Here is a 23,787-nt window from a genome sequence, read left to right on the forward strand (position 1 = left end):
AGACTGTTTTCTAACGTGGCTACACCAGTTGGATACAATGGCTCACACCTGTAATCCCAGCTACTCAGGAGGCTCAGCTAGGAGGATGGCTTGAGCCCATGAATTCAAGACCAGTCTGGGCAAGATAGTGAAACCCTGTCTTGATTTTTTAAAAATCCAATTAAAATGACAAGAAAAGAAATACCCAAACAAAATGGTTACACGATTTTATGTTCCCACCAGTAGTGTATGTGGGTTCCAATTCCTCCACATCTTCACTGACATTTTTTTTTTCTAGATAGGGGCTTGCTCTGTCTCTCAGGCCACAGTGCAATGATGCCATCACAGTTCACTGCAGCCTTGACCTCCCAGGCACAAGTGATTCTCTCATCTCAGCCTCCTGAGTAGCTGAAAATTACAGTTGTACACCACCATGCCTGGCTAATTTTTATATTTTTCTGTAGTGATGGGATTTTACCATGTTGCCCAGGCTGGTCTCATACTCCTGGCCTCAAGTGATCTGCCCACCTCAGCCTCCCTAAGTTCTGGAATTACAGGCTGCCACCATGCCCGGCCTTCACCAACATTTGCCATTATCTGTTTTTTTTTTCTTCCTTTATTCCTTAAAGCAGTATAAGAACAAGTGTCTTCAATTATAGGAAACAGTATAATCCCAGGGCATTGGGAGGCTAAGACAGGAAGATGTCTTGATGCCAGGAGTTTTTTTGTTGTTGTTGTTCTTGTTTTTGTTATTGTTGTTGTTTTTGACAGAGTCTCGCTCTGTCACCCAGGGTGGAGTGCAGTGATGGGGTCCACTGCATCCTCCACCTCCCAGGTTCAAGTGATTCTCCTGCATCAGCCTCCCGAGTAGGTGAGATTACAGGTACACGCCACTCCTGCCCAGCTAATTTTTGTATTTTTGATAGAGTCAGAGTTTCACCATGTTGGCCAGGCTGGTCTCGAACTCCAGACTTCAGGTGATTTGCCTGCCTTAGCTTCCCAAAGTGCTGGGATTACAAGCATGAGCCACCATGCCCAGCCTGATGCCAGGAGTTTTAGACTAGCCTGGGCAACCTAGCAAGACCTTGTCTCTACAGAATATTTAAAAATTAGCCAAATGTGGTGGTGCCTGTGTATAGTCTCTCTCCCTCTCTCTCTTTTTTTTTCTTTCTAACTTTTTGTGACATGGTCTGGCTCTGTCACCCAGGCTGAAGTGCAGTGGTGTGATCATGGGTCACTGCAGCCTGAAACTCCTGGGATCAAGTGATCAATCCTCCCACCTCATCCTACCAAGTAGTAGGGACCACAGTTGTATGCCATCCAGGTCTTGCTATGTTGCCCAGGCTGGTCTTGAGCTCCTGGCCTCAAGCAATCCTCTCACCTTGGCCCCCCACAGTGCAAGGATTACAGGTATGAGCCACCATGCCTGGCCCCTACCCTGCCTATTGAGAACCAAAAGAAGGATCCAAATTCTCCTTAGCTCAACTCGAGCCATTTCCTGATTGCTTCATCAGCAAGGAGCTGGTTATTGGGCTGTCCAGGCCTCCCAAGCAGCACAGAAATGAGGTGAAGGAGTTTTCCTGCTGCTCCACTCTGTAAGGAGTTGGAGGGTGATGTTTACTCGTTTGCAGAGAGAGATGCCTTGTAGGCACCTCAGGATGGAGAGGACCCTGATTCCAATGTCCTTTTTTTCTTTAGAAACAGGACCTTGCCCTGTCACTCAGGATGGAGTTCAGTAGTCCTATCATGGCTCATTATAGCCTCAAACTCCCAGGCTCAAGCAATCCTACCATGTCAGCCTTCCCAGTAGCTGGGACTACAGGTAAGCATCGTGACACTCAGTGAATTTTGTTTTTATTTTGTTGTAGAGATGGGACCTCAGTATGTTGCCACGGCTGACCTTGAACTCCTGCACTCAAGGGATTTTCCTGCCCTGGCCTCCCGAAATATTGGTATTACAGGCATGAGCCATTGTGCCCACCGTCTCTGGTTCTTAACCTTCTGCCTCCCTCTTCCAGTTTTAAAGAATGCTTGTAATTACATGGGCTCTCCTAGATACTCCAGGATAGTCTTGTTTTAAGGTCAGCTGATGAGCAACATTAATTTTATCTGCACTCTTAATTCCCCCTTCCTATGTAATTGTGCTGTGTAACATAGGACATGAGCAATTGCTGGCGGTAGGGTTTATTACTTTGGCCACCACAGTAACTATTTTATGCCAGGTACTCAGCTAAGCACTGGTGAATTAAGCATGAATAACACACACTCCCTAATCTCCATCCATTCATGGGAGGAGCACCTCACCTGCCATGCTCCTGAGAATCTCGGGAGTCAAAGAAGTCTTCTATGAGGAGGTGATGCCAAAGCGGACAAGTGACAGAGGAGTCGAAGCTAGCTAGGAAGAGAGTAGAGGTTTAAGGGGAAGCATATTATAAGCAGAGGATATTACCCACTTCAGAGACTCCCAGAGGAGAAAGAGTGTGCGTTGAAGGGGCAGATGAGGCTCAGTTGGACTTCATAGCAGATGAAATGGAGAGGGGCAAGCAGTAAGGCTGCCTTGCAAGGCAGGGCAGAGCAGGGGCTGTTAAGGAGTTTGGACTTAATCCCTGAGGCAAGGAGAAGTGATGTAAATGGGGGAGTAACATGATGAGATTCATGGATTAGAGACATGGCTCAGGCTGCTGTAGAGAAGGCACCAGGGAGAGCAGATGGCTCAATGGGTGTGCAGGAGACCTCTCACTGAGTTTAGGGAGAGGTTTTTAAAACAGAAGAAGTTTGAGTAATTTAAATGATGATGGGAAGGAGCTAAAAGTGGGGGATAGGTTAAAGATACAGGGAAGTGGGAGGAAGAACTGACAAGTGAGGTTCCAGAGAGGGCAGGAGAAGAGGAGATTCCCATAGGGGGATTAACACTTTCTTTTCTTTTTTCTTTCTAAGACAGGGTCTCACTCTGTCGCCCAGGCTGGAGTGCAGTGGCACAATCTTGGCTCACTGTAGTGTAGACTTCCCAGGCTCAAGGGATTTCTCCCACCCCAGACTCCCAAGTAGCTGGAACTACGGGTGTGCACCACCACCACACCTGGCTGTTTCTTTTTTTGGTAGACACAGGGTCTCACTATTTAGCACTGATTGGTCTCCAACTCCTGGCCTCAAGCGATCCTCCTGCCTAGGCTTCCCAAATTGCTGGGATTACAGGCATGAGCCACAATGCCTGGCCTCTACTAGTTCCGTATTCTCTAGAGTTGTCTTTACTTTGTGTTAGTGTGTCCCTCATTGTGCTGATCCTCTGTAAAAATTAATACCTTTTTTTTTTTTCGAGATGGAGTTTCACTCTTGTTGCCCAGGCTGGAGTGCAATGGCGCTGTCTCGGCTCAGCACAACCTCCACCTGCTGGGTTCAAGCGATTCTCCTGCCTCAGCCTCCCGAGTAGTTGGGATTACAGGCATGTGCCACCATGCCCAGCTAATTTTGTATTTTTAGTAGAGATGGGGTTTCTCCATGCTGGTCAGGCTGGTCTCGAACTCCTGACCTCAGGTGATCTGTCTGCCTTGGCCTCCCAAAGTGCTGGGATTACAGGCATGAGCCATTGTGCCTGGCCAAAATTAATACTTTTTATATTAAATTTACATATATATACGTTTTTTCTTTTTGATACCAGGTCTCACACTGTCACCCAGGCTGGAGTACAGTGGCACAACCTCTGCTCACTGCAGCCTCCACCTGCCAGGCTCAAGCAATTCTCCTGCCTCAGCCTCCCGAGTAGCTGGGATTACAGGTAAGTGCCACCACACCCAGCTGATTTTTGTGTTTTTTGTAGAGACGAGGTTTCGCCATGTTTCCCAGACTGTTCTTAAACTCCTGAGCTCAAAGCAGTCCACCCACCTTGGCCTCCCAAAGTGCTGGGATTACAGGTGTGAGCCATCTTGCTCATTCTAGTTTAAACTTTTGAGTGGTTTGTGTCTCCTGATTGGACTCCTACAAATACAGAATTGATGCTAGGAAGGGTACCAGGAGATAGACGCACACCGATGGGATTTGGGAATAGGTTTGGTTATCCAAGGAGCAGTGCTGAGCTCCTTGCTAATGGGATATGGGATGCTGGTGATTTCCAGGAAGTGACCTCACAATGACTCAAGCTACCACATACTGTTGATTGTGAAATGCCAGTTGAAGCATATGTCCTGCGAGCTTAGGGGTGCTACAAGTTGACCACTGCAGCAGTAAAGATGACTCTGAAGAATGGCGTGGGATGGATCCTTTCGAATGCACTTGAGCAGTGGTTTCCAACCACAGGGCCACAGAGCTGGAGGTGAGCAGCAGGTGAGTGAAGGGAAACTTCATCTGTGTTTCTAGCCCCTCCCATCACTTGCATGACCACCTGAGCTCCATGTCCTGTCAGATCAGCAGCAGCATTAGATTCTCATAGGAGCACAAACTCTGTTGTGAAGTGTGCATGCGAGGGATCTAGGTTGTGTACTCCTTATGAGAATCTAATGCCTGATATTCTGTTACTGTCTCCCATCACCCCAGATGGACAGTCTAGTTGCAGGAAAACAAGCTCAGAGATCCCACTGAGTCTACGTTATAGTGAGTTGTAGAATCATTTCATTATATGTTACTATGTAGTAATAATAGAAATAAAGTGCACAATATATGTAATGCACTTGAATCATCCTGAAATTATTCCCTCACTCCCAGTCTGTGGAAAAATTGTCTTCCACACATTCACTCTGTTTTTTGGTAGAGGCAGGGTCTTAATATATTGCCCAGGCTGATCTCAAACTCCTGGCCTCAAGTAATATACCTCTCAGCCTCCCAAAGTGCTGAGATTACAGGCATAAGCCACCACCCTCAACCAAGACTTTCTTAAACCAAATAAAAATTAAGTGAGATTACTTGAGCCCAGGTGGTCAAGGCTGCAGTGAGCCTGATTGCACCACGACTCCAGCCTAGGTGACAGAATGAGACTGTCTCAAAAAATAAAATAAAATAAAATAAAATAAAATAAAATAAAATAAAATAAAATACAAATTAACCCTTTATGACATTCCCAGTAACTTTCCCTCCTAAGTGTTCCCCACAAGTCTTTGAATTCTGTTTAATTTTCACATAACATTTAAGACATTTAAGAACTTATGTCTGTCTGTGTCATCCCTTTATGTCAAAAGATGTCTTTTTGTCACTTCCAGCTGGATCTACCATGAAAGACTTCTGAATCCAGGAAGAGAGACTGACTGGGCAACATGTTATTCAGGTACAAAAAGATTTGGACTATAACTTAAAAATGATCAAATAGTGCATGCATCAAGTGCAATGGGAAGCTCTTCTGGAGAGTGAGAGAAGCTTCCAGTTAAGGTGACATTGAAGCCAAGTCCTGAAAGATGAGGAAGAGTTGTATGAGAGTGGGGAGGGAAGGGCGAGGTGGAGGGATGGGGAATGGGCTGGGATGGGATAGCGCAAACTGCCCAGGAAGGGAAACCAGCACTGTACAGACCTGAACAACGAAGATGGCATATTTTGTTCAGGGAATGGTGAATTAAATGTGGCAGGAATGCTTTGTAGACACAGTAATTTGCTTGTATGGAATTTTGCCTGAGAGACCTCATTGCAGTTTCTGATTTTTTGATGTCATCATCCATCACTGTCCTTGTCAAATAGTTTGGAATAGGTATAATGATCACAATAACCCCAAGCGTAATATTTCGTTAATTCTCACAGAATCACAGGTAGGTGTCACAGTTATCCCCATTTTATGAATGGAGTGATGAAGCCTTAGGAATAATGAAAGATTTGCCCAAGCTCACCTGGATATTAAGACTGAGTCAAATGTTGGGTTTGGTCTGACTTTAATGTTTGCTTTGTTCATGAGCACCACATATTGCCTCTCCTATGCAGTTAAGCAGGTAGGTGACAGAAAAGCCCATGTTTGTCTCTACTCACACACTTCCGACTGAATGTATGTATGGAGTTTCTACACCAAATTCTTCAGTGCTCTGGATATTAACTGGCTATCCCATGACTTTATTCTGACACTACCTGGAGTTAGCACAGACCCCACAAGTTAGGGGCTCAGTCCCATGAGGCCATCCTCACTTCAGATGCCAATGGCAAGTCCTAAGTTGTCACCATACTTTTGACCAACCTGTTACCAATCGGGGGTTCCCATAACTGTCTTCTTGGGTTTAATAATTTGCTAGAACAGTTTACGGAACTCAGAAAAACAGTTTATTTTCTTTTTTTCTGAGAGAGAGGGTCTTATTTTGTTGCCCAGGCTGGTGTGCAATGGTGCAGTCATAGGTCATTGCAGCCTTGATTGTCTGGGCTCCAGTGGTTCTCCCACCTCAGCCTCCCTAGTAGCTGAGACTACATGCCTGCACCACCACATCTGGCTAGTTTCTTTTATTTTTTGTATAGATGGGGTCTTGTTGTGTTGGCCAGGCTGGCCACAAATTCCTGGTCTCAAGTGATCCTCCCACCTCAGCCTCTGAAAGTGCTGGGATTACAGATGTGAGCCACCACATCTGGCCAGTTCATTTCTTATTACTGGTTCATTGTGAAGGATACATCTCAGAAACAGTCAATGAAAGAGACGTGCATGCTGGATGCAGTGGCTCATGCCTGTAATCTCAGCACTTTGGGAGGCCAAGGTGGGAGGATCGCTTAAACTCAAGAGTTTGAGACCAGCCTGGGCAACATGGTGAAAACCTGTCTCTATAAAAAATTAAAAAAAAAAAATAATAACCGGTGTGGTGGTGTGCACCTAGAGTTCCAACTACTAGGGAAGCTGAGATGAGAGGATACCTTGAGCTGGGGACTGGGGAGGCTTAGGTTACAGTAAGCTGAGATTGCGCCACTGTACTCTAGCTTGGACAAAAGAGCCTGATCCTGTCTCAAAAAAAAGAAAGATACCCAGGGCAAGTTAAGTTCGGAGGGGCACAGAGCTCCCATGCCCTCTGTTGAACATGTGACCCTCCCAGCATCTCCTGTGTCCAGCAACCCTGAAAGCTCTGCAAACCCCATTCAGGGTGTTTATGGAGGCTTTATTATGCAAGCATGATTGATAAAATCTTTGGCTGTTGGTGATTAAGTCAGTCTCCAGCCCCTCTTCCTCCTGGAGTTCAGTGCATGAGGCTGAAAGTTCCAAGCCTCTTACCATGTGGTTGCATGGTAATCAGCCCTCCTCTTGAAGAAATTTAGGAGCTTGCAGTCACCCAGTCATCTCAACAACATCCCCAAATGCATTCTTACCATGTTGGAGATCCCAAAGTTCTTAGAGGCTCTTGTGTTAGAAACCTGGGACCAAGACCAAATATTAAAACAAAAGATGTTCCTGTCACATCTATCACTGAGGTCTTTGTAAGAGCTTTAGAAGCTCTGTGCCACGAACCAGGGACAGAGATTAAATATATATTTCTTTTCTTTTTTTTGAGACAGAATCTCCTGTGTCATCCAGGCTGGAGTGCAGTGATGTGATCATAGCTCACTATAGCTTTGGCCTCCTGAGATCAAGCAATCCTCCCATGTCAACCTCCCAAGTAGCTAGGACTACACATGCATGTCACCCATGCCCAGCTCATTTTTGTAGAGTCAGAGTTTCGCCATGGTGGCCAGGTTGGCCATGTTGGCCAGATGGGGTCTTCTTTTGTTGCCCAGGCTGGCCACAAATTCCTGGGCTCAAGTGATCCTCCCACCTCGTCCTTGTAGAGATAAGATTTAGTTATGTTGTCCAGGCTGATCTCAAACTCCTGGGCTAAATCGATTGTCTCACCTCAGCCTCTCAAGTAGCCGGGACTACAGGCGCATACCACCATGTCGGGCTAGTATTTATTTTTATTTTTTTCTAGAGGTGGGGGTCTCACTGTGTTTTTCATGCTAGTTTCAAACTTCGGGCCTCAAGTGATCCTCCTGCCTTGACCTCCCAAAGTGTTGGGATTCTGGGTGGGAGCCACCATGCCCAGCAATCACAAGGGTCTTTATAAAAGAAAGAGAGTAGGAGATTCAGAATTGGAGCAGGAGATGTGGTGATGAAAGCAGAGGTAAGAGAGGGAGATTTGAAGATGCTTCACCTCTGGTTTTGAAGATGGAGTCAGGGGCCATGATCCAAGGAATGGGGGTGGCTTCTAGAAGCTGGAAAAGCCAAGGGAACATATTAGAGTCTCCAGAAGGAATGCAGCCCTGCTGACACCTTGACTTTAGCCTTAATAGACCTAGTTTGGGTTTCTGGCCCCTAGAACTGTAAGATGGTAGATTTGTGGTGTTTTAAGCCACTAAATATAGGAAACTGCAAACTATGTTGCAGCAGCAAGAAGAAATGAACATGAAGCCAGGCATGATGGCTCATGCAGGTAATCCCAGCACTTTAGGAATTTAGGCAGGAGGATCACTTGAGGCCAGGAGTTCAAGACCAGTCTGGGCAACATAGTAAGACCTTGTCTCTACAAAAAATGAAAAAATTGGCCAGGCGTGGTGGCTCACGCCTGTAATTCCAGCACTTTGGGAGGCTGAAGCGGGCAGATTACCTGAGGTCAGGAGTTCGAGACCAGCCTGGCCAACATTGTGAAACCCCGGCTCTACTAAAAATACAAAAATTAGCTGGGCGTGGTGGCACACACCTGTAATCCCAGCTACTTGGAAGGCTGAGGCAGGAGAATCACTTGAATCTGGGAGGTGGAGGTTGCAGTGAGCCGGGATCGCACCGTTACACTACAGCCTGGGCAAGAAGAGTGAAACTCTGTCTCAAAATAAAATAAAATAAAATAAAATACTAAAAAATTTAGCCAGGCATGGTGGCATGAACCTGGAGTCCCAGGTACTCGGGAGGCTGAGGTGGGAGGATCGCTTGAGCCTGGAAATTTGAGGTTGCAGTGAGCTGTGATTTCGCCACTGCACTGCAGCCTTGGTGACAGTGAGATCTTGAAAAAAAGAAAGAAGAAAGTAAAGAAGGAAGAAATGAGCATGGTGGGCATGGGGACAGATGGCAATGTTAAATAGAATGGTCAGGGGTGGCCTAAGTGAAAATTGAGTACAGACTTGAAGGAGGGGAAGGAGGTGGCCAAGGTGCTGAGGGAAGAGGATTGTAGGCAGAAACAATAGAATAAACTGTCTGAGGTGTGTCTCCGGCTCTGGAAGGAGGCCCATGGAGCAGATGGAGAGAGGGAGAGAATTAGGGGAGGGAGCCAGGTTGCTGGGTGGGGATCAGTACAGATCACATAAGCCCTGGGAGGTTATTGGTGGGGCTTTGGCTTTTACTCTGACTCAGATGGGAACTGCGGGAGGGTTCTGAGCAGAGAGGCGACATGATCTGTCTCCCGATTTAAAAGTATTCTCTGGCTGCTGAGTTGAGAAAGACTGTGGGAAGATGTGATAGAAGCATGGGGGCCAAGCTTTGGCAACATCCAGGCGGGAGATGATGGTGGTCCTGACCAGGGTCGTGGTGGTGGTGAGAGATGGTCAGAGGGGAGAAGTAGGGGAGGAGGCCAGGGAGTTGCTGGGTGGGGATCTTTAGTAGATGTCGAAGACAATCAACAGGATTTCCTGACAGACTGGATATGGGGTGTGAGAGAAGGCAGGGGTCAAGGTTGAGTTTGATTGTTACTGAAATTATTAAGTAATTTAAAAAAACACTACTGCCTTTCCCAATCCTACCAAGTATGGGATGCTAGATTAAAGAAATCTCTTCAGGCTCATTGCAATGGCTCATGCCTGTAGTCCCAGCTGTTTGGTAAGCAGAGGTGCGAGTATCTTTTAAGGGCAGGTGTTCAAGACCAGCCTGGACAACACAGCAAGACCTGCTCTTTACAAAAATATTTTTCAAAAGTAAATAAATGTAGCTAGGCATGGTGATGTGTACTTGTAGTTTCAGCTACTCAGGAGGCTGAAGTGGGCAGATCTCTTGAGGTCAGGAGTTTGAGGCCAGCTTGGGCAACATAGCAAGACCCCTCACTCTACAAAAAAATTAAAAAAATAACCAGGCATGGTGACACTCAACTGTACTACCAGCTACTGGGGAGCTGAGGCAGGAAGATGGCTTGAGCCCAGGAGGTTGAGGCTGCAGCGAGCTGTAAGTGCACAGCTGCACTCCAGTCTGTGTGACAGAGCAGGACCTGTCTCACAATACAAATAAAAATACAAGTAAAGTAATATCTCAAGTCAGAGCCTTTTGGCTCTGCAGCCCTTGCAACCCCTCAGCCGTGCAGTGGGGTTTGCGTCGCTGGGAATGAGGAGGCCCCTGCCCAGTGGTGTTGCCTGACTAATCAGTGTTTTAAAACATATATTAATCGGGGTGGGCGCAGTGGCTCACACCTGTAATCCCAGCACTTAGGGAGACCCAGGCGGGTGGATCACCTGAGGTCAAGAGTTCAAGACCAGCCTTGCCAACATGGCGAAACTCCTTCTCTACTAAGAAAATACAATAATTAGCTGGACATGGTAGTGGGCGCCTGTAATCCCAGCTACTTGGGAGGCTGAGGTAGGAGAATCGCTTGAACCTGCGGGGCGGAGGTTGCAATGAGCTGAGATTGAGCCACTTCACTCCAGCCTGGGCAAAAGAACAAGACTTTGTCTCAAAGAAAAAGAAAAAGTATTATATCAACATGTAATGGTTTTATTATTAATATGTAATGAATACTAAATATTTTTAAAATCTTATATCAACATGTAATGGCTTTAATATGTGATGAATAATATTTAAAAAATTGTGTCTTATTTTCTAGTTTTAATATAATTATCTACAGAAAGAAATAGTCTTAGAGATCTTCAATAAAGTTAAAAAAGGTAAAGGGATGTTAGACCCCAAAAGATGGAGAATTTCTAGTTTAGAAATATTCAGAGTAAGCCACATACAACTTGCTACTTGAACTATTTTTTTTCTTTGTTTTTTATTTTAGGAGATGGGGTCTCACCCTGTCACCCAGGCTTGAGTACAGTAGTGCTATCACAGCTCACTGCAGCCTTGAACTCCTGGGCTAAGGATCCTCCTACCTGAGCCCCCTGAGTAGCTAGGACTGTAGGTATACATGACGATACTTGGCTAATTTTTAAATTGTTTTGTAGACATGGGGTCTCACTTTGTTGGCCAGGCTGGTGTCAAACTAATGGCCTCAAGTGACCCTTCCACCCCTGCCTCCCATCCTAGAGGTATGTGCCACCACATGGAGCACTTGTTCAATTTTCTAAAGAAAAAATTTCTAAAGTTAGGCTGTGGGATGATGGCAGGAAGATAAAAGAAAAACAGAAGAATAAGTTAAAATGACTTATTCACACATATTCTTTTGACAGCAAGAAGAAGTTTTAGTATATACATTCCTTACAAACAAACAAAAGGCAGATAAACAATGTTGTGTAGGAACTTCAACACACACTGTACAATATTCCCACTTTGCTGACATAAGTTATGGAAATTTTGTGGTTTACTTGAGTGTCGCTACCAGTATTTTGCTTCTCTGATGATTTTTATCAACTTCCTCATCTGTTAACTTCTCTCTAAGGTATGTTGTGTCACGACATACTGCCACTGCTCGAACATGGCCAGTGTCTTCCTATTAAACATATAGAATGCTTTCCTAATTTCTCTTTTTACTCTCTGTCTTTGTGTTTTGCATTTTCCTTACTTTTATTGTCAGAAACTCCAGAAAGTCAATCGTACTAATTTATCACGATTTGCTTTATTAATTTATACTTTGCTTATATGGAATTTTGCCCAACAGACCTCATTACAGTTTCTAACCTGTTTTATTTTGTTTTTTTTTTTCTGAGACAGGGTCTCCCTCTGTTGTCCAAGGCTGGAGTGTAGTAGTGCTATCGCAGCTGACTGCAGCCTCAACCTTCCAGGCTGAAGCAATCCTCCCATCTCAACCTCCCACGTGGCTGAGACTACAGGTGCTTGCCACTATGCCCAACTAATATTTGGAATTTTCGTACACGTGGATTCCAGAGGGGTGACAGCGAAACGTGAGTAAGCATGGATTTTGGTATATGCAGAGATGGGGGGCTGGAACTAATTCTGTATACTGAGGGATGGCGACTGTATATGTTTTTACAATTACGCTGTAGGATACATACTGTTGCATAGCCTTGAAAATAATAATTTTTAATTGAGTGGAATAATAATATTGATAAAAGTAGCAGCTGGCCAGGTGTGGCTCACACTGGTAATCGCAACACTTTGGGAGGCTGAGGCAGGAGGATGGCTTGAGGCCAAGAGTTTGCGATAGGCCTTGGAAACAAAGGGGGAGTCACCATCCCTACAGAAAAATACATGAATTAGCCTAGTGTGGTGGCATGTTCCTGTAGTCCCAGCTACTTGGGAGGCTGAGGTGGGAGGATCACTTGAGCCCAGGGAGGCTGAGACTGCAGTGAGTCATGATCAGGCCTCTGCACTCCAGCCTGGGTGACAGAGTGAGACCCTGTCTCAAAACAACAAAAAAGTAGCAGCTAACATCAACTGACCTTTTATACCAGGTGCCTATTGATATCATAGTTTAATTTCTTATAACTGCTTCTTATTTCACTTACCAACTCTGTCTTCAGTTACTCCCAGATTTTTACTGTGTTTGTACAGATGACCTTTTGTTTAGATTGAATTGTCTCCCCAGAAGTAAGATTACTGTGAGACATGGTGAATGGACATTCTCATTACCCTTGATGTAAATTGACAGGGTTTTGGGTGCCTCCCAGCTATAATCTTAGCACTTTGGGAGGCTAAGACAGGAGGATTGCTTGAGGCCAAGAGTTGGAGGAGGCTGTATGGCAGTATGGTGAGACCCTGTCTCCATTATTTTAAAAAATTGACAAGCTTTACCCGGGAAGGCTTATACACAATTTAAACACCCCTCATAGTATAAGAGAGTGCCCATTTCACTGCACCTTTGCCAGCACAGGGTATTATAATTTAGTAAGTCATTTTTTGTTTGATTATTTTAAATAGATAAAAGACCTCATATTACTTTACTTGTCTCATTTCAACATCTTTCCTTAGCTTATTAGCTCTATTTCTTTTCTGTCTGTAAATGGTTGTTGTTGTTTTGTTCTTTGAGACAGGGTCTTGCTCTGTCACCAGGCTGGACTGTAGTGGCATAATCATGCCTCGCTGCAGCCTTGACCTCCCAGGCTCAAACTTCAGCATTCTGAGTAGCTGGGACTACAAGTGTGCACCACCACTCCCAGCTAACTTTTTTCTTTTTTTTGGATAGAGACAGGGTCTCACTGTGTTGTCCAGACCGGTCTCTAGCTCCTGGCCTTAAGCAATCCTCCTGCATTAGCTTCTCAAATTGCTGGAATTTCAGGCATGAGCCACCATGCCTGGCCTGGGCTAGTCCTGTATTCTCTAGAGTTCTCTTTACTTTGTGCTAGCCAATGTCTCATTATGCTGTTCACCTGTTCTAATGAATAATTCTCCGTATTAAATTTTACCACTTTAAACTTTTGAGTGGTTTATGCTTCCTGATTGGACTCTGACTAATATGTTACGAAGGGTCCCAGGAGATAAACCCACACAGATGGGATTTGGGCATAGGTTTGGTTTCCCAGGGGGCAGTGCTGAGCTCTTTGCCAGTGGGAAATGGGATGCTGGTGATTTCCAGGAAGTGACCTCACAGTGACTCAAGCTACCACTTACTGTTGATTGTGACGAAATGCCAGCTGAGGCACATGCCTTGGGAGCTAAGTGGTTGCTGCCCTTGACCACTATGAAGACTGGTGTGGGAAGGGTTGCTTTGGATGCACTTGAGCAGGGGTCCCCAACCCTGAGCCATGGAGCCGTAAGGAGCCACACAGCAGGAGGTGAGTGGTGTCGAGTGAGGGAGTGAGGAAAGCTTCGTCTGTATTTACAGGCACTCCCCTTTGCTCACATTCCCGCCTGAGCTCCACCTTCTCAGATCAGCAGCAGCATTAGATTCTCATAGAACGCACCCTGTTGTGAACCGTGCATGTGAGGGATCTAGGTTGCGCTGTCCTTATGAGAATCTAATACCTATTGATCTGTCACTTTCTCCCATCACGCTCAGGTGGGACCATCCAGTTGCAGGAAAACAAGCTTAACACGCCCACTGATTCTACATTATGGTGAGTTCTATAATTATTTTATTATATATTACAGTGTAATAATGGAAATAAAGTGCCTAATAAATGTAAACGTGCTTAAATCTTTTGGCCCAGCTCCTACCTCCTGGCAGCCTCTCCAGGCCCAGAACTTTCTCCAGTCAGCCTCTACAGACCAAGCTCATGACTCACAATGGCCTATTTAGGCCCATACCCTACCTCACGGCAGTCTCCGCTGATGAGCCTACTGCCTCACAACAGCCTCCACAGGCACAGCTCCGTCGTTACAATGGCCTCTTTAGACCCAGCTCTTGCCTCCCAGCCTTCTCTCCAGGCCCTGAACTTTCTCAAGTCGACCTCACCAGGCCCAGCTCATGCTTCTTTGCAGCCTCTCCAGGCCCAGCTCCTGCATCTTGGTGGCCCCTCCAGGCACAGCCTCTGCCTCCCGTCGGCCTCTACAGTCCCAACATCTGCCTCAGAGCAGATTCTTCAGGCCCAGCATCTGCCTCACTGTGGACCCCCCAAGCCAAGCTCCCAACCTTTCAGCAGCTTCTACACACCCAGCTCTTGCCACCCAGTGGCCTCTTTAGGCCAAGCTCATGCTTCACAAGGGCCTTTCCAGGCCCAACTTTTGTCTCATGGCAACCTTCCCTGGCCAGATTCCTGCCTGTCTCCCAGCAGCCTAGACAGGCCCAGGTCTTGCCTCACACTGGCCTCTCTACATCCAGCTCATGCCTCACGGTGGCCTCTCCAGGCTCAACTCCTGTCCCAGGACGTCATCTCCGGGCCCAAAACTTACTCAAGGCAGACTCTCTAGTCCCAACTGCTGCCTCCTGGTGGATTATGAAGGCCCAAAATCTCCTCAAGTTGACCTCTACAGGCCCAGCTCCTGCCTCCTGTGAGCGTCTACAGGCCCAACCTCTGCCTTATAGGGGCTTCTCCAGGCCCACCTCTTCCTCTTGGCTGGGTCTACAGGCACAACTGCTGCCTCACAACAGCCTTTTTTGGCCCAGTTCCTGCCCAGCTCCCAGCGGCCCTGGTAGACCCACAACTTCCCGAAGCCAAGTTCCCCAGGCCCAGGTCAGGCCTCACGGTGGCCTCTCCAGGATGAGCTCCTGCCCTCCGACGGCATCTGCAGGCCCCAAATGGTCTCCAGTCGGTAGGCTCCTCCACGCCAAGCTTGGGCCTCCCGGTGACCTCTGCAGGCCCAAGTTGTCCTGAAGTCGGCCTCTCCTGGCCCTGCCTCCCAGCAAGTAAGCAAGCTGTTTTGGCTCAACTCCTGCCCAGCTCCCAACCGCCTTTCTAGGCCCGGAACTTTCTCCAGCCAAGCTCTTCGGGCCTACTTCATGCCTCCCGGTGGCCTGTACAGGCCCAGCACTGGTTGGAGAACAGCCTCTGCAGGCCCCGCTCTTGCCTCCCAGGGGCCTCTCCAGGCCCAGCCCTTGCCCCCACGGCGGCCTCCCGGGGCCAAGTCCCTGCGTGCCTCCCAGCAGCCCATGTGCGGCCCAGCTCCTCCTCACAGTGGCCTGTTGATGCCCAACTCATGCCTCTGGCACCCTGCCCAGAGGCATGAGCCCTTGCCTCACACCGGCCCCTACCAGGCTGACAGAGGTCAGCGGGAGCCCCTAGCCTCACACCGGCCCCTCCCAGGCTGACAGAGGTCAGCGGGAGCCCCTAGCCTCACACTGGCCCCTCCCAGGCTGACAGAGGTCAGCGTGAGCCCCTTGCCTCACACCGGTGCCTCCCACGCTGACAGAGGTCAGCCTGAGCCCCTTGCCTCACACCGGCCCCTCCCAGGCTGACAGAGGTCCGCGGGAGCCCCTAGCCTCACACCAGCCCCTCCGACGCTGACAGAGGTCCGCGGGAGCCCCTTGCCTCACACCGGCCCCTCCCACGCTGAGAGAGGTCAGCGTGAGCCCCTGCCTCAACAGGCCACCCTGAGGGAGGAGCAGGGTCGCACGCGGGCTGCTGGGAGGCAGGCAGGGACTTGGGCCTGGGAGGTCGCGGTGGGGCGAGAGCTGGGCCTGGAGACACCCCTGGGTGGAGGCAACAGCGGGGCCTGCAGACTCTTCTCCAGCCGGAGCTGGGACTGTTCAGGCACTGGGAGGCGGGATGTGGGTCTGAAGAGCTTGGTTGCAGAAACTTCGGGGTCTACAAAGGCCGGCGGGAGCTGAGCCAAAAGAGCTTGTTTGCTGGGAGGCGGGAGATGCAGCCAGGAGGAACAGCTGGGCCTGCAGAGGCCGCCATGCGGGAGGCAGAGGCCTGGCCTCCTCAAGTCGGCCTCTCCAGACCCACTTGCAGCCTCCCGGCATCCTCTCCGGGCCCAGCTCTTCCTCCCGGCTGCGTCTCCAGGCCCGACTCTGGCCTCCCAACAACGTCTTTGGACTCAGCTCCTGCCCAGCTCCCAGCGGCCCTGGAAGACCCACAACTTCCCGAAGCCAAGCTCCCCAGGCCCAGGTCAGGCCTCACGGTGGCCTCTCCAGGCTCAGCTCCTGCCCTCCGATGGCATCTGCAGGCCCCAAATGGTCTCCAGTCGGTGGGCTCCTCCACCCCAAGCTTGGGCCTCCTGGCGACCTCTGCAGGCCCAAGTTGTCCTGAAGTCGGTCTCTCCCGGCCCTGCCTCCCAGCAAGTAAGCAAGCTGTTTTGGCTCAACTCCTGCCCAGCTCCCAACCGCCTTTCTAGGCCCCGAACTTTCTGCAGCCAAGCTCTTCCGGCCCACCTCCTGCCTCCCGGTGGCCTGTACAGGCCCAGCACTGGTTGGAGAACAGCCTCTGCAGGCCCCGCTCTTGCCTCCCAGGGGCCTCTCCAGGCCCAGCTCTTGCCCCCACGGTGGCCTCCCGGGGCTGAGTCCCTGCCTGTCTCCCAGCAGCCTGCGTGCAGCCCAGCTCCTCCTCACAGTGGCCTGTTGATGCCCAACTCATGCCTCTGGCACCCTGCCCAGAGGCATGAGCCCCTGCCTCACACTGGCTCCTCCCACGCTGAGAGAGGTCAGCGTGAGCCCTTGCCTCACACCGGCCCCTCCCACGCTGAGAGAGGTCAGCGTGAGCCCTTTGCCTCACACCGGCCCCTCCCATGCTGAGAGAGGTCAGCGTGAGCCCTTGCCTCACACCGGCCCCTCCCACGCTGAGAGAGGTCAGCCTGAGCCCCTAGCCTCACACTGGCCCCTCCCACGCTGAGAGACGTCAGCGTGAGCCCTTGCCTCACACCGGCCCCTCCCACGCTGACAGAGGTCAGCGTGCGCCCCTTGCCTCACACCGGCTCCTCCCACGCTGAGAGACATCAGCTTGAGCCCTTGCCTCACACCGGCCCCTCCCACGCTGAGAGGGGTCAGCGTGAGCCCCTGCCTCAACAGGCCACCGTGAGGGAGGAGCAGGGTCGCACGCGGGCTGCTGGGAGGCAGGCAGGGACTTGGGCCTGGGAGGTCACAGTGGGTTGAGAGCTGGGCTTGGAGACACCCCTGGGAGGCAACAGCGGGGCCTGCAGACGCTCTTCTCCAGCCGGAGCTGGGACTGTTCAGGCTACTGGCGGCGGGATGTGGGCCTGAGAGCTTGGTTGCAGAAACTTCGGGGTCTACAAAGGCCGGCGGGAGCTGAGCCAAAAGAGCTTGTTTGCTGGGAGGCAGGAGCTGGGCCGGGAGATGTAGCCAGGAGGAACAGCTGGGCCTGAAGAGGCCGCCATGTGGGAGGCAGAGGCCTGGCCTCCTCAAGTCGGCCTCTCCAGACCCAGTTGCAGCCTCCCGGCATCCTCTCCGGGCCCAGCTCTTCCTCTCGGCTGCGTCTCCAGGCCCGACTCTGGCCTCCCAACAACGTCTTTGGACTCAGCTCCTGCCCAGCTCCCAGCGGCCCTGGTAGACCCAAAACTTCCCGAAGCCAAGCTCCCCAGGCCCAGCTCAGGCCTCACGGTGGCCTCTCCAGGCTCAGCTCCTGCCCTCTGATGGCATCTGCAGGCCCCAAACGGCCTGCGGTCGGTGGGCTCCTCTAGGCCCAGCTTGGGCCTCCCGGCGGCCTCTGCAGGCCCAAATCGTCCCAAAGTCAGCCTCTCCAGGCCCAGCTCCGGCCTCCCGGTGGCGTTTGCAGGCCCAAGTCGTCCTCAAGTCGGCCTGGAATTGGGCCTGGAAGAGCAGCAAGTCGGCCTCCCCGGGCCCAGCTGCATCCTCTCGGCGGCCTCTCCAGGTGCAAAACTTCCTCGAGTCAGCCTCTCCAGGCCCAGCTCCTCCTGCCTCCCAGTAGCCTCTTTCAGCCCAGCCCAGCCCAGCTCATGGCTCTCGGCGGCCTTCCCAGGCCCCGCTTTTGACTTTTGGCGGCCTCTTCAGGCCCAGAACTTGACCTCCAGTGGACCTTTGCAGGCCCGGCCTCCTGCCTTTCGAAGGCCTGTACGGGCCCGGCCTCGGCCTCGGCCTCACAGCGGACTCTCCACGCCCAGCTAGCTCTCACCTCACTGCGGCCTCCCCAGTCCAAAGCTCCTGCCTTTCGGCTGCTTCGGCAGGTCCAGCTCCTGCCTGCCAGTGGCCTCTTCAGGCCCAGCTCATTCGTCACAACGGCCTTCCCAGGCCCCGTTTTTCCCTTCTGGCAGCCTCTTGGTCTCTAATTTGTTTATCTTTTGTGTATAAATCCCAAAATATGGAATTTTGGAATATTTCCACCATTATATAAATATTTTGGTAGGTAATTTATTTGGAGTTAGTTTTTGCACCATGCCCGAATTTTTTATTTTATTTTCCTTATTATTTGGTGTTAAACAGATTTAATGACGGTCATGGCAACTTTTTGGCACAATGAAAAATATCGCCCATGATCAGTGTGTTCTGTTCTGGGGAAGAGGGCAAAGGCAGGGTGAATCACTTTCTTAAAAAGTATAGCTCAAGTTGGGAGTGCAGAGGGAATGGGGAGAAAACCCTCCCGCTGCCTGTGTCGAAGTGCAGGAGCCCCCACCCCCATACTCACCTGAGTGCATCCCCTCTGGGGAAAGAAGGGGTGCATGAACTCCCCCTAGTCCACAGGCGCCTCCCTGTGGCCCAAGGCCCTCTTCACACTCCATCTTGTAGCCCCAGCAGGAGCTATTTTCCGAAAAGTGAAAAGCTCTGAAGGTCCCACAATTCATGGTATGTACAGGGACTCGGAGGAGGGAAACTGCCCAGCTTTCCCCCGGCACAGCTGCAGGGGTAGGGGGTATAGATAAGAGGAGCAGGCCTTGACCAGGCGTGGTGGCTCACGCCTGTAATCCCAGCACTTTGGGAGGTGGAGGCAGGCGGATCACGATGTCAGGAGATCGAAATCAGCCTGGCCAAGATGATGAAGCCCTGTCTGTACTAAAAATACAAAAATTAGCAGGATGTGGTAGCGTGCACCTGTAATCCTAGCTACCCGGAAGGCTGAGGCAGGAGAATGGCGTGAACCCGGTGGGAAGAGGTTGCAGTGAGCCAAGATCGCACCACTGCACTCCAGCCTGGGCGACAGAGCAAGACTCGGTCTCAAAAAAAAAAAGAGGCAGGCCTTATTCCATCCCAAACTCTTTACCTGGGAGAAGATAACCATCCTGCCCTCCGTTGCTACCCCCACATACTGTCCATGTTCTCAGGGGGTACTGTGAGTCCTAGGATCTTCTTTGGGGTCGCCCACGTGCCTGTGGTAGTTATGGAGACCCCCCAGGTGTTGAGGCAGGGCTGGGGTGTCCCCTTCCAAACAGGCTGTCAAGGCCCCAACTCTGGGGCAGAGGCAGTGGCAGGGCAGCCAGGGTTGCGCCAGAGCCTGAGCAGGGTGAGGTGGGGTCAGGCAGGGCTGGGAGTCAGGGCAGGGGCAGCAGCAGTGGACCCGCTATGCACACATCATCTTCTCCAAGGTTTGTGTGCAGAATATCCTGCCCATGCTGCCCCAGCAGCTTCAGTTGGCACCTGCCCCAGTCCAGCCTCTGGGAACCATGCAGTGGCTCCCAGCGGCCCTGCAGCCACCACCAGCATCCGTTTCACCTGCAGTTGAAGATCCGTGAGGTGCCCAGATCATCATGCAGTCATCAGTCCCACGGAGCAGCCAGCGAGGCTGAGGCTCCTTCCACTGGACCGCCCCCCCAACTGGCACCACTGCTGCCCCTGCCCCTACTCTCAGCCTCACGTGACTCTCGGGCAGAGGCAGTGGTGGGGCAGCCACGGCAGCGTCAAGAGTCTGAGCCAGGTGAGGTCTGGTCAGGACCCCCACAGGGCTGGGAGTTAGGGCAGGGGCAGAACAAACCTTGGAGGGGAAGATGTGTGCATAGTGGGCCTGGAGGGTGGCTGTGGCCTAGTGGACAGGAAGAAGCAGTGGGCCTGGAAGAGCTGCATGATCAGGGCCGGCACTGGTCCAGGGCGCGTGCAGTGAAGAGGACAGTGCCTTCTCGGTCTCCGGTTCCCTGAGCCTGTCCTCGGCTTCTCCACCTGTACAGGCAAAGGGGAAGCTGTCCCCATCACACATGGCACACTTGGGGATGTTGGGCTTTGGGCTGCAGCTGGAGCATCTTCTCATCTTGCATTTGGGCATGGTGGGGTCCTCCAGTGTGGGATCCATGTCCGTGGGGTTCCCTCTGCCCCGACCCCGAAAGCCCAGTCAGTTTCTCTTCAGGCTTTGGCCCCCGGGTGGCTCAGCCCAGCTCCTGCCTAGGAAAGCCTTAGTGTTGGGAGGGACCCTGATGACTGAGGAGCCTGGTAGCTCCAGGTCGCCCACACTTTCAGGTCTCTTGCACCAGAAGGTGGCAGGATCCATTGGGAGGAAACAGGTCGCCTTGGAAGGCGTCCCTGGGCCCCCATCCCCAGGGGTAGGGGCCGTAGGGGGCCCGCTCTGCTGCCTTGACCAGACTCCTGGGCTTTAAAGGCTCCCGGGCCCAGTAAGAAGGAGGTGGGTGCCAAGGTTGAGGAGGAAGCATCCGAGTATGTGTAGGAGGACAGGGTGGGACCATAGACTTTGCCAAAAGCTGCAGGTGGATCGGGGGACCCTGGGGGCTCAGGATCCAGCAAGGGGCAGCAGGAGTAAAGGAGGAAGGAATGACAGGTGCAAATACCTTCCCACCAAAGCCCTTGTTGCTCTCTGGCTCCTCCCCAGAGTTGTCCCCACTCTGTCGGTCACTCACTCCTTGAACTTGAGATCGGTGTCAGTGGTGCTAAAGCCATCATCAGCAATGACATCATCACCCCCCTCCTCCTCATGGATGACCGTGTGCGCCTCATCACTCGCTATGTCCTCACTGGCCATGTGCTGGGAATGAGCAGCTCAGATGGGCAGCAGCAGGGCTGCCCACTGGTCACCTCCCTCACCAGGGGCTGCAAAGTCGCCTGGAGCTCCATACTGAGTAGAAGGCTTTGGGCCAGAGTATGATGCAGTGCCAGACACCACCTGTGTCAGTTCCTGTAGTGCCTGATGGTCTATTTCCCTGCCATCCAGGCTGTGTACCCCCCTGTGGGAGAAGGCTTGGGCCAGGCTGAGCCAGGTTCCCTGACTGTGTGCAGCCGTTCTGCCCCACAGAAGCTGCTCCTTGGTATCCGAGCTCTGGAGTGTTTGGGCTGCAACTGACAGGAGTTCAGAGGACACCCTAGGGGCAGTGGCAGTGCCCGTCTCTGATATGCTCCGCTCCCACGAGCCCTTGTTACACTCCTGCTAGCCCCTGGCTTGTGGGCTTGGCCTCTGAGCTGGACTTCTTTCGGTCCTTGTTGCAAGTGGGCCACCTTCACCTGGAAGGCCAGGTCGTGGTATTTCTGTGTCTCATTGGGCCCCAGGGTGTACCACCGCTCGCTCAGCATCTGGCTGACGGTCCGGTTATCCTGGTTGGGGTGACCCTGGTGCGCCCTGCCAGGGCCTGGTGCCGCTTGCTGAAGATCGTGACTACCACTCATGGGCCACTGGATGTGGTCCTTGTCCCATTTGTTGGGGCTGCGTCCATCCTTCTCAGAAGATGAGTCCTGTTCCTTGCGCAGGGCACTGAGGGACTGGGCCTGACATCATCTGAGTGGTAGAGGCAACTGGGTGTCAGGAGACATGATGGAGAGGAAAGCATCATCATGGTCATTCTCTGTCTCACTGTACAGCAGGGACTCCCCTGAGGGGCCCAGGGCTCCTCCTCCATGGTGGGAGGTGAGCTTTTACCAGGTTCCACCACCCCCAAAATGTGTGGGGTTGCGGGCCCTGGGCTTTCAGGGCAGGTGGCTCCAGGGAGCCGCCCAGGGTCAACACTCCCCGTCCCACCTGGTGGACGCTCATGAGCAACAGCTGCCAACTTGGCAGGTTGTTTTCTCTGGTTGGAGGCTACTGAGTGACTGGCAGGTTGCTGGGCCTCGTGTGGCTGCAGGGAGGGGTCAGGAATGGGATGGAGTACCAGGGGAACACGGCCACAGAGTGACCTTCCACATTCCTCCACACGAACATGCTGAGGCCACGGGAGGCCTCACTGAACGCAGGCCTGGGGGCCGAGTACTTGGTCCGGGCAGGGGGTTCCTGGCAGGGGCTCACACCTCCTCGCCCCCTCCTCAGCCAAGGTGGCTTGGGTCCAGAGAAGATGGAGTTGGAGAGGAGCAGAAGGCCAGGCCTCAAGTTTTGTTTTTTTGTTTTGTTTTGTTTTTTGTTTTTGAAATGTAGTTTGACTCTTTTCACCCAGGCTGGAGTGCAGTGGCACGATCTCAGTGGCCTTCATACCTGGCTAATTTTTTGTATTTTTACTGGAGGTGGGGTTTTGCCATGTTGGCCAGGCTGGTCTTGACCTCCCGTCCTCAGGTGATCCACCCACCTCGGCCTCTACAGGCATGAGCCACCGCTCTCAACTTCATTCATTTTTACTTGAAAAACTCCGTTAAGCATTTTTTTAAGGTAGACCTAGTGGTCCTGAATGCCCTCAGCTTTGTTTGTCGAGGAAACACATTAGTTCTTTCTTTCTGAAGGACAGCTTTGTCAGACATAGTATTAGTTGCTGGCAGTTTTTTTCTTTCAGCACTTTGAATGTATTATTCGATTCTGTCCTGACCTGCAAAGTTTCTTTAACTTTTGACTATTTGATTATATTGTGACTTGGTGAGTATCTATTTGGTTTGAACCTCTTTAGGAATCTTTAAGCTTCATGGATTTAATATTTAATAATTAAATAATTATTTAATTATTTAATATTTAATAATTAATAAGCTTCATGGTCTAAATATTTCCCATGATTTAGGCAGTTTTCAGCCATTCTTTAAATAAGCTTTCTTTTCCTTTGTCTACTTTTCTTCTCAAACTCCCATAACCTGACAATGGTTTGCCTAATGGTGTCTTGTTGGCTTTCTTTTCTCTGTCTTTTTTTTTCTTTTTTCTTTTTTTGAGACAGAGTCGTGCTCTGTCACCCAGGCTGGAGTGCAATGTGTGGTCTTGGCTCACATTGCACTCCAACCTCCGCCTCCTGGGTTCAAGCGATTCTCCTGCCTCAGCCTCCCAAGTAGCTGGGACTACAGGTGTGTGCCACCACACCTGGCTAATTTTTGTATTTTTAGTAGAGATGGGGTTTTGTCATGTTGGCCAGGCTGGTCTTGAACTCCTGACCTCTTAATCTGCCTGCCTTGGCCTCCCAAAGTGTTGGGATTACAGGCTTGAGCCACCACGCCCAGGCTTCTTTTCTCTTTTTCATTCTTTTTTTCTTTGTCCTCTGACTGGATAATTTCAGAAGATCTATATTCAAGTTTACAGATTCTCTCTCCTGTTGAAGTTTACTATTGTGTTATATCACCCAGTCTGGTCTTGAACTCCTGGGCTCAAGCGATCCTCCCACCTTGGCCTCCCAAAGTGCTG

The 23,787-nt window shown here is 50.9% G+C and overlaps 1 protein-coding gene and 2 pseudogenes across 5 annotated transcripts in view; 2 read left to right on the plus strand and 1 right to left on the minus strand.

Moving 5' to 3' along the window:
- Positions 1-18,682, plus strand: part of LOC117977843 (putative uncharacterized protein FLJ44672) — a 39,978-nt gene extending 21,296 nt beyond the window's left edge. For 3 of the 5 annotated variants that reach the window (XM_055092668.3, XM_055092669.3, XM_055092670.3), the window contains 7 exons: positions 1,678-1,801; positions 3,638-3,754; positions 4,092-4,299; positions 5,169-5,233; positions 11,738-11,928; positions 13,983-14,040; positions 14,134-18,682. In XM_055092668.3, the coding sequence (XP_054948643.1) occupies positions 14,038-14,040; positions 14,134-15,237 (1,107 nt within the window). In that variant the 5' untranslated portion in view covers positions 1,678-1,801; positions 3,638-3,754; positions 4,092-4,299; ... (1 more) ...; positions 11,738-11,928; positions 13,983-14,037 and the 3' untranslated portion in view covers positions 15,238-18,682. Of the gene's footprint in view, positions 1-1,677; positions 1,802-1,846; positions 1,932-3,637; positions 3,755-4,091; positions 4,300-5,168; positions 5,234-11,737; positions 11,929-13,982; positions 14,041-14,133 lie in introns of those variants that run through there. The other 2 variants (XM_063607355.1, XM_063607354.1) reach the window with 2 other exon arrangements.
- Positions 17,999-18,682, plus strand: LOC117977615 (putative uncharacterized protein FLJ44672; annotated as a pseudogene).
- Positions 18,683-19,482: 800 nt separating this feature from the next.
- Positions 19,483-22,659, minus strand: LOC117974448 (protein capicua homolog; annotated as a pseudogene).
- Between the last annotated feature and the right edge of the window lie 1,128 nt (positions 22,660-23,787).

This window comes from Pan paniscus, chromosome 8 (genome assembly GCF_029289425.2).
Source record: "Pan paniscus chromosome 8, NHGRI_mPanPan1-v2.0_pri, whole genome shotgun sequence".
NCBI lineage: Eukaryota > Metazoa > Chordata > Mammalia > Primates > Hominidae > Pan > Pan paniscus.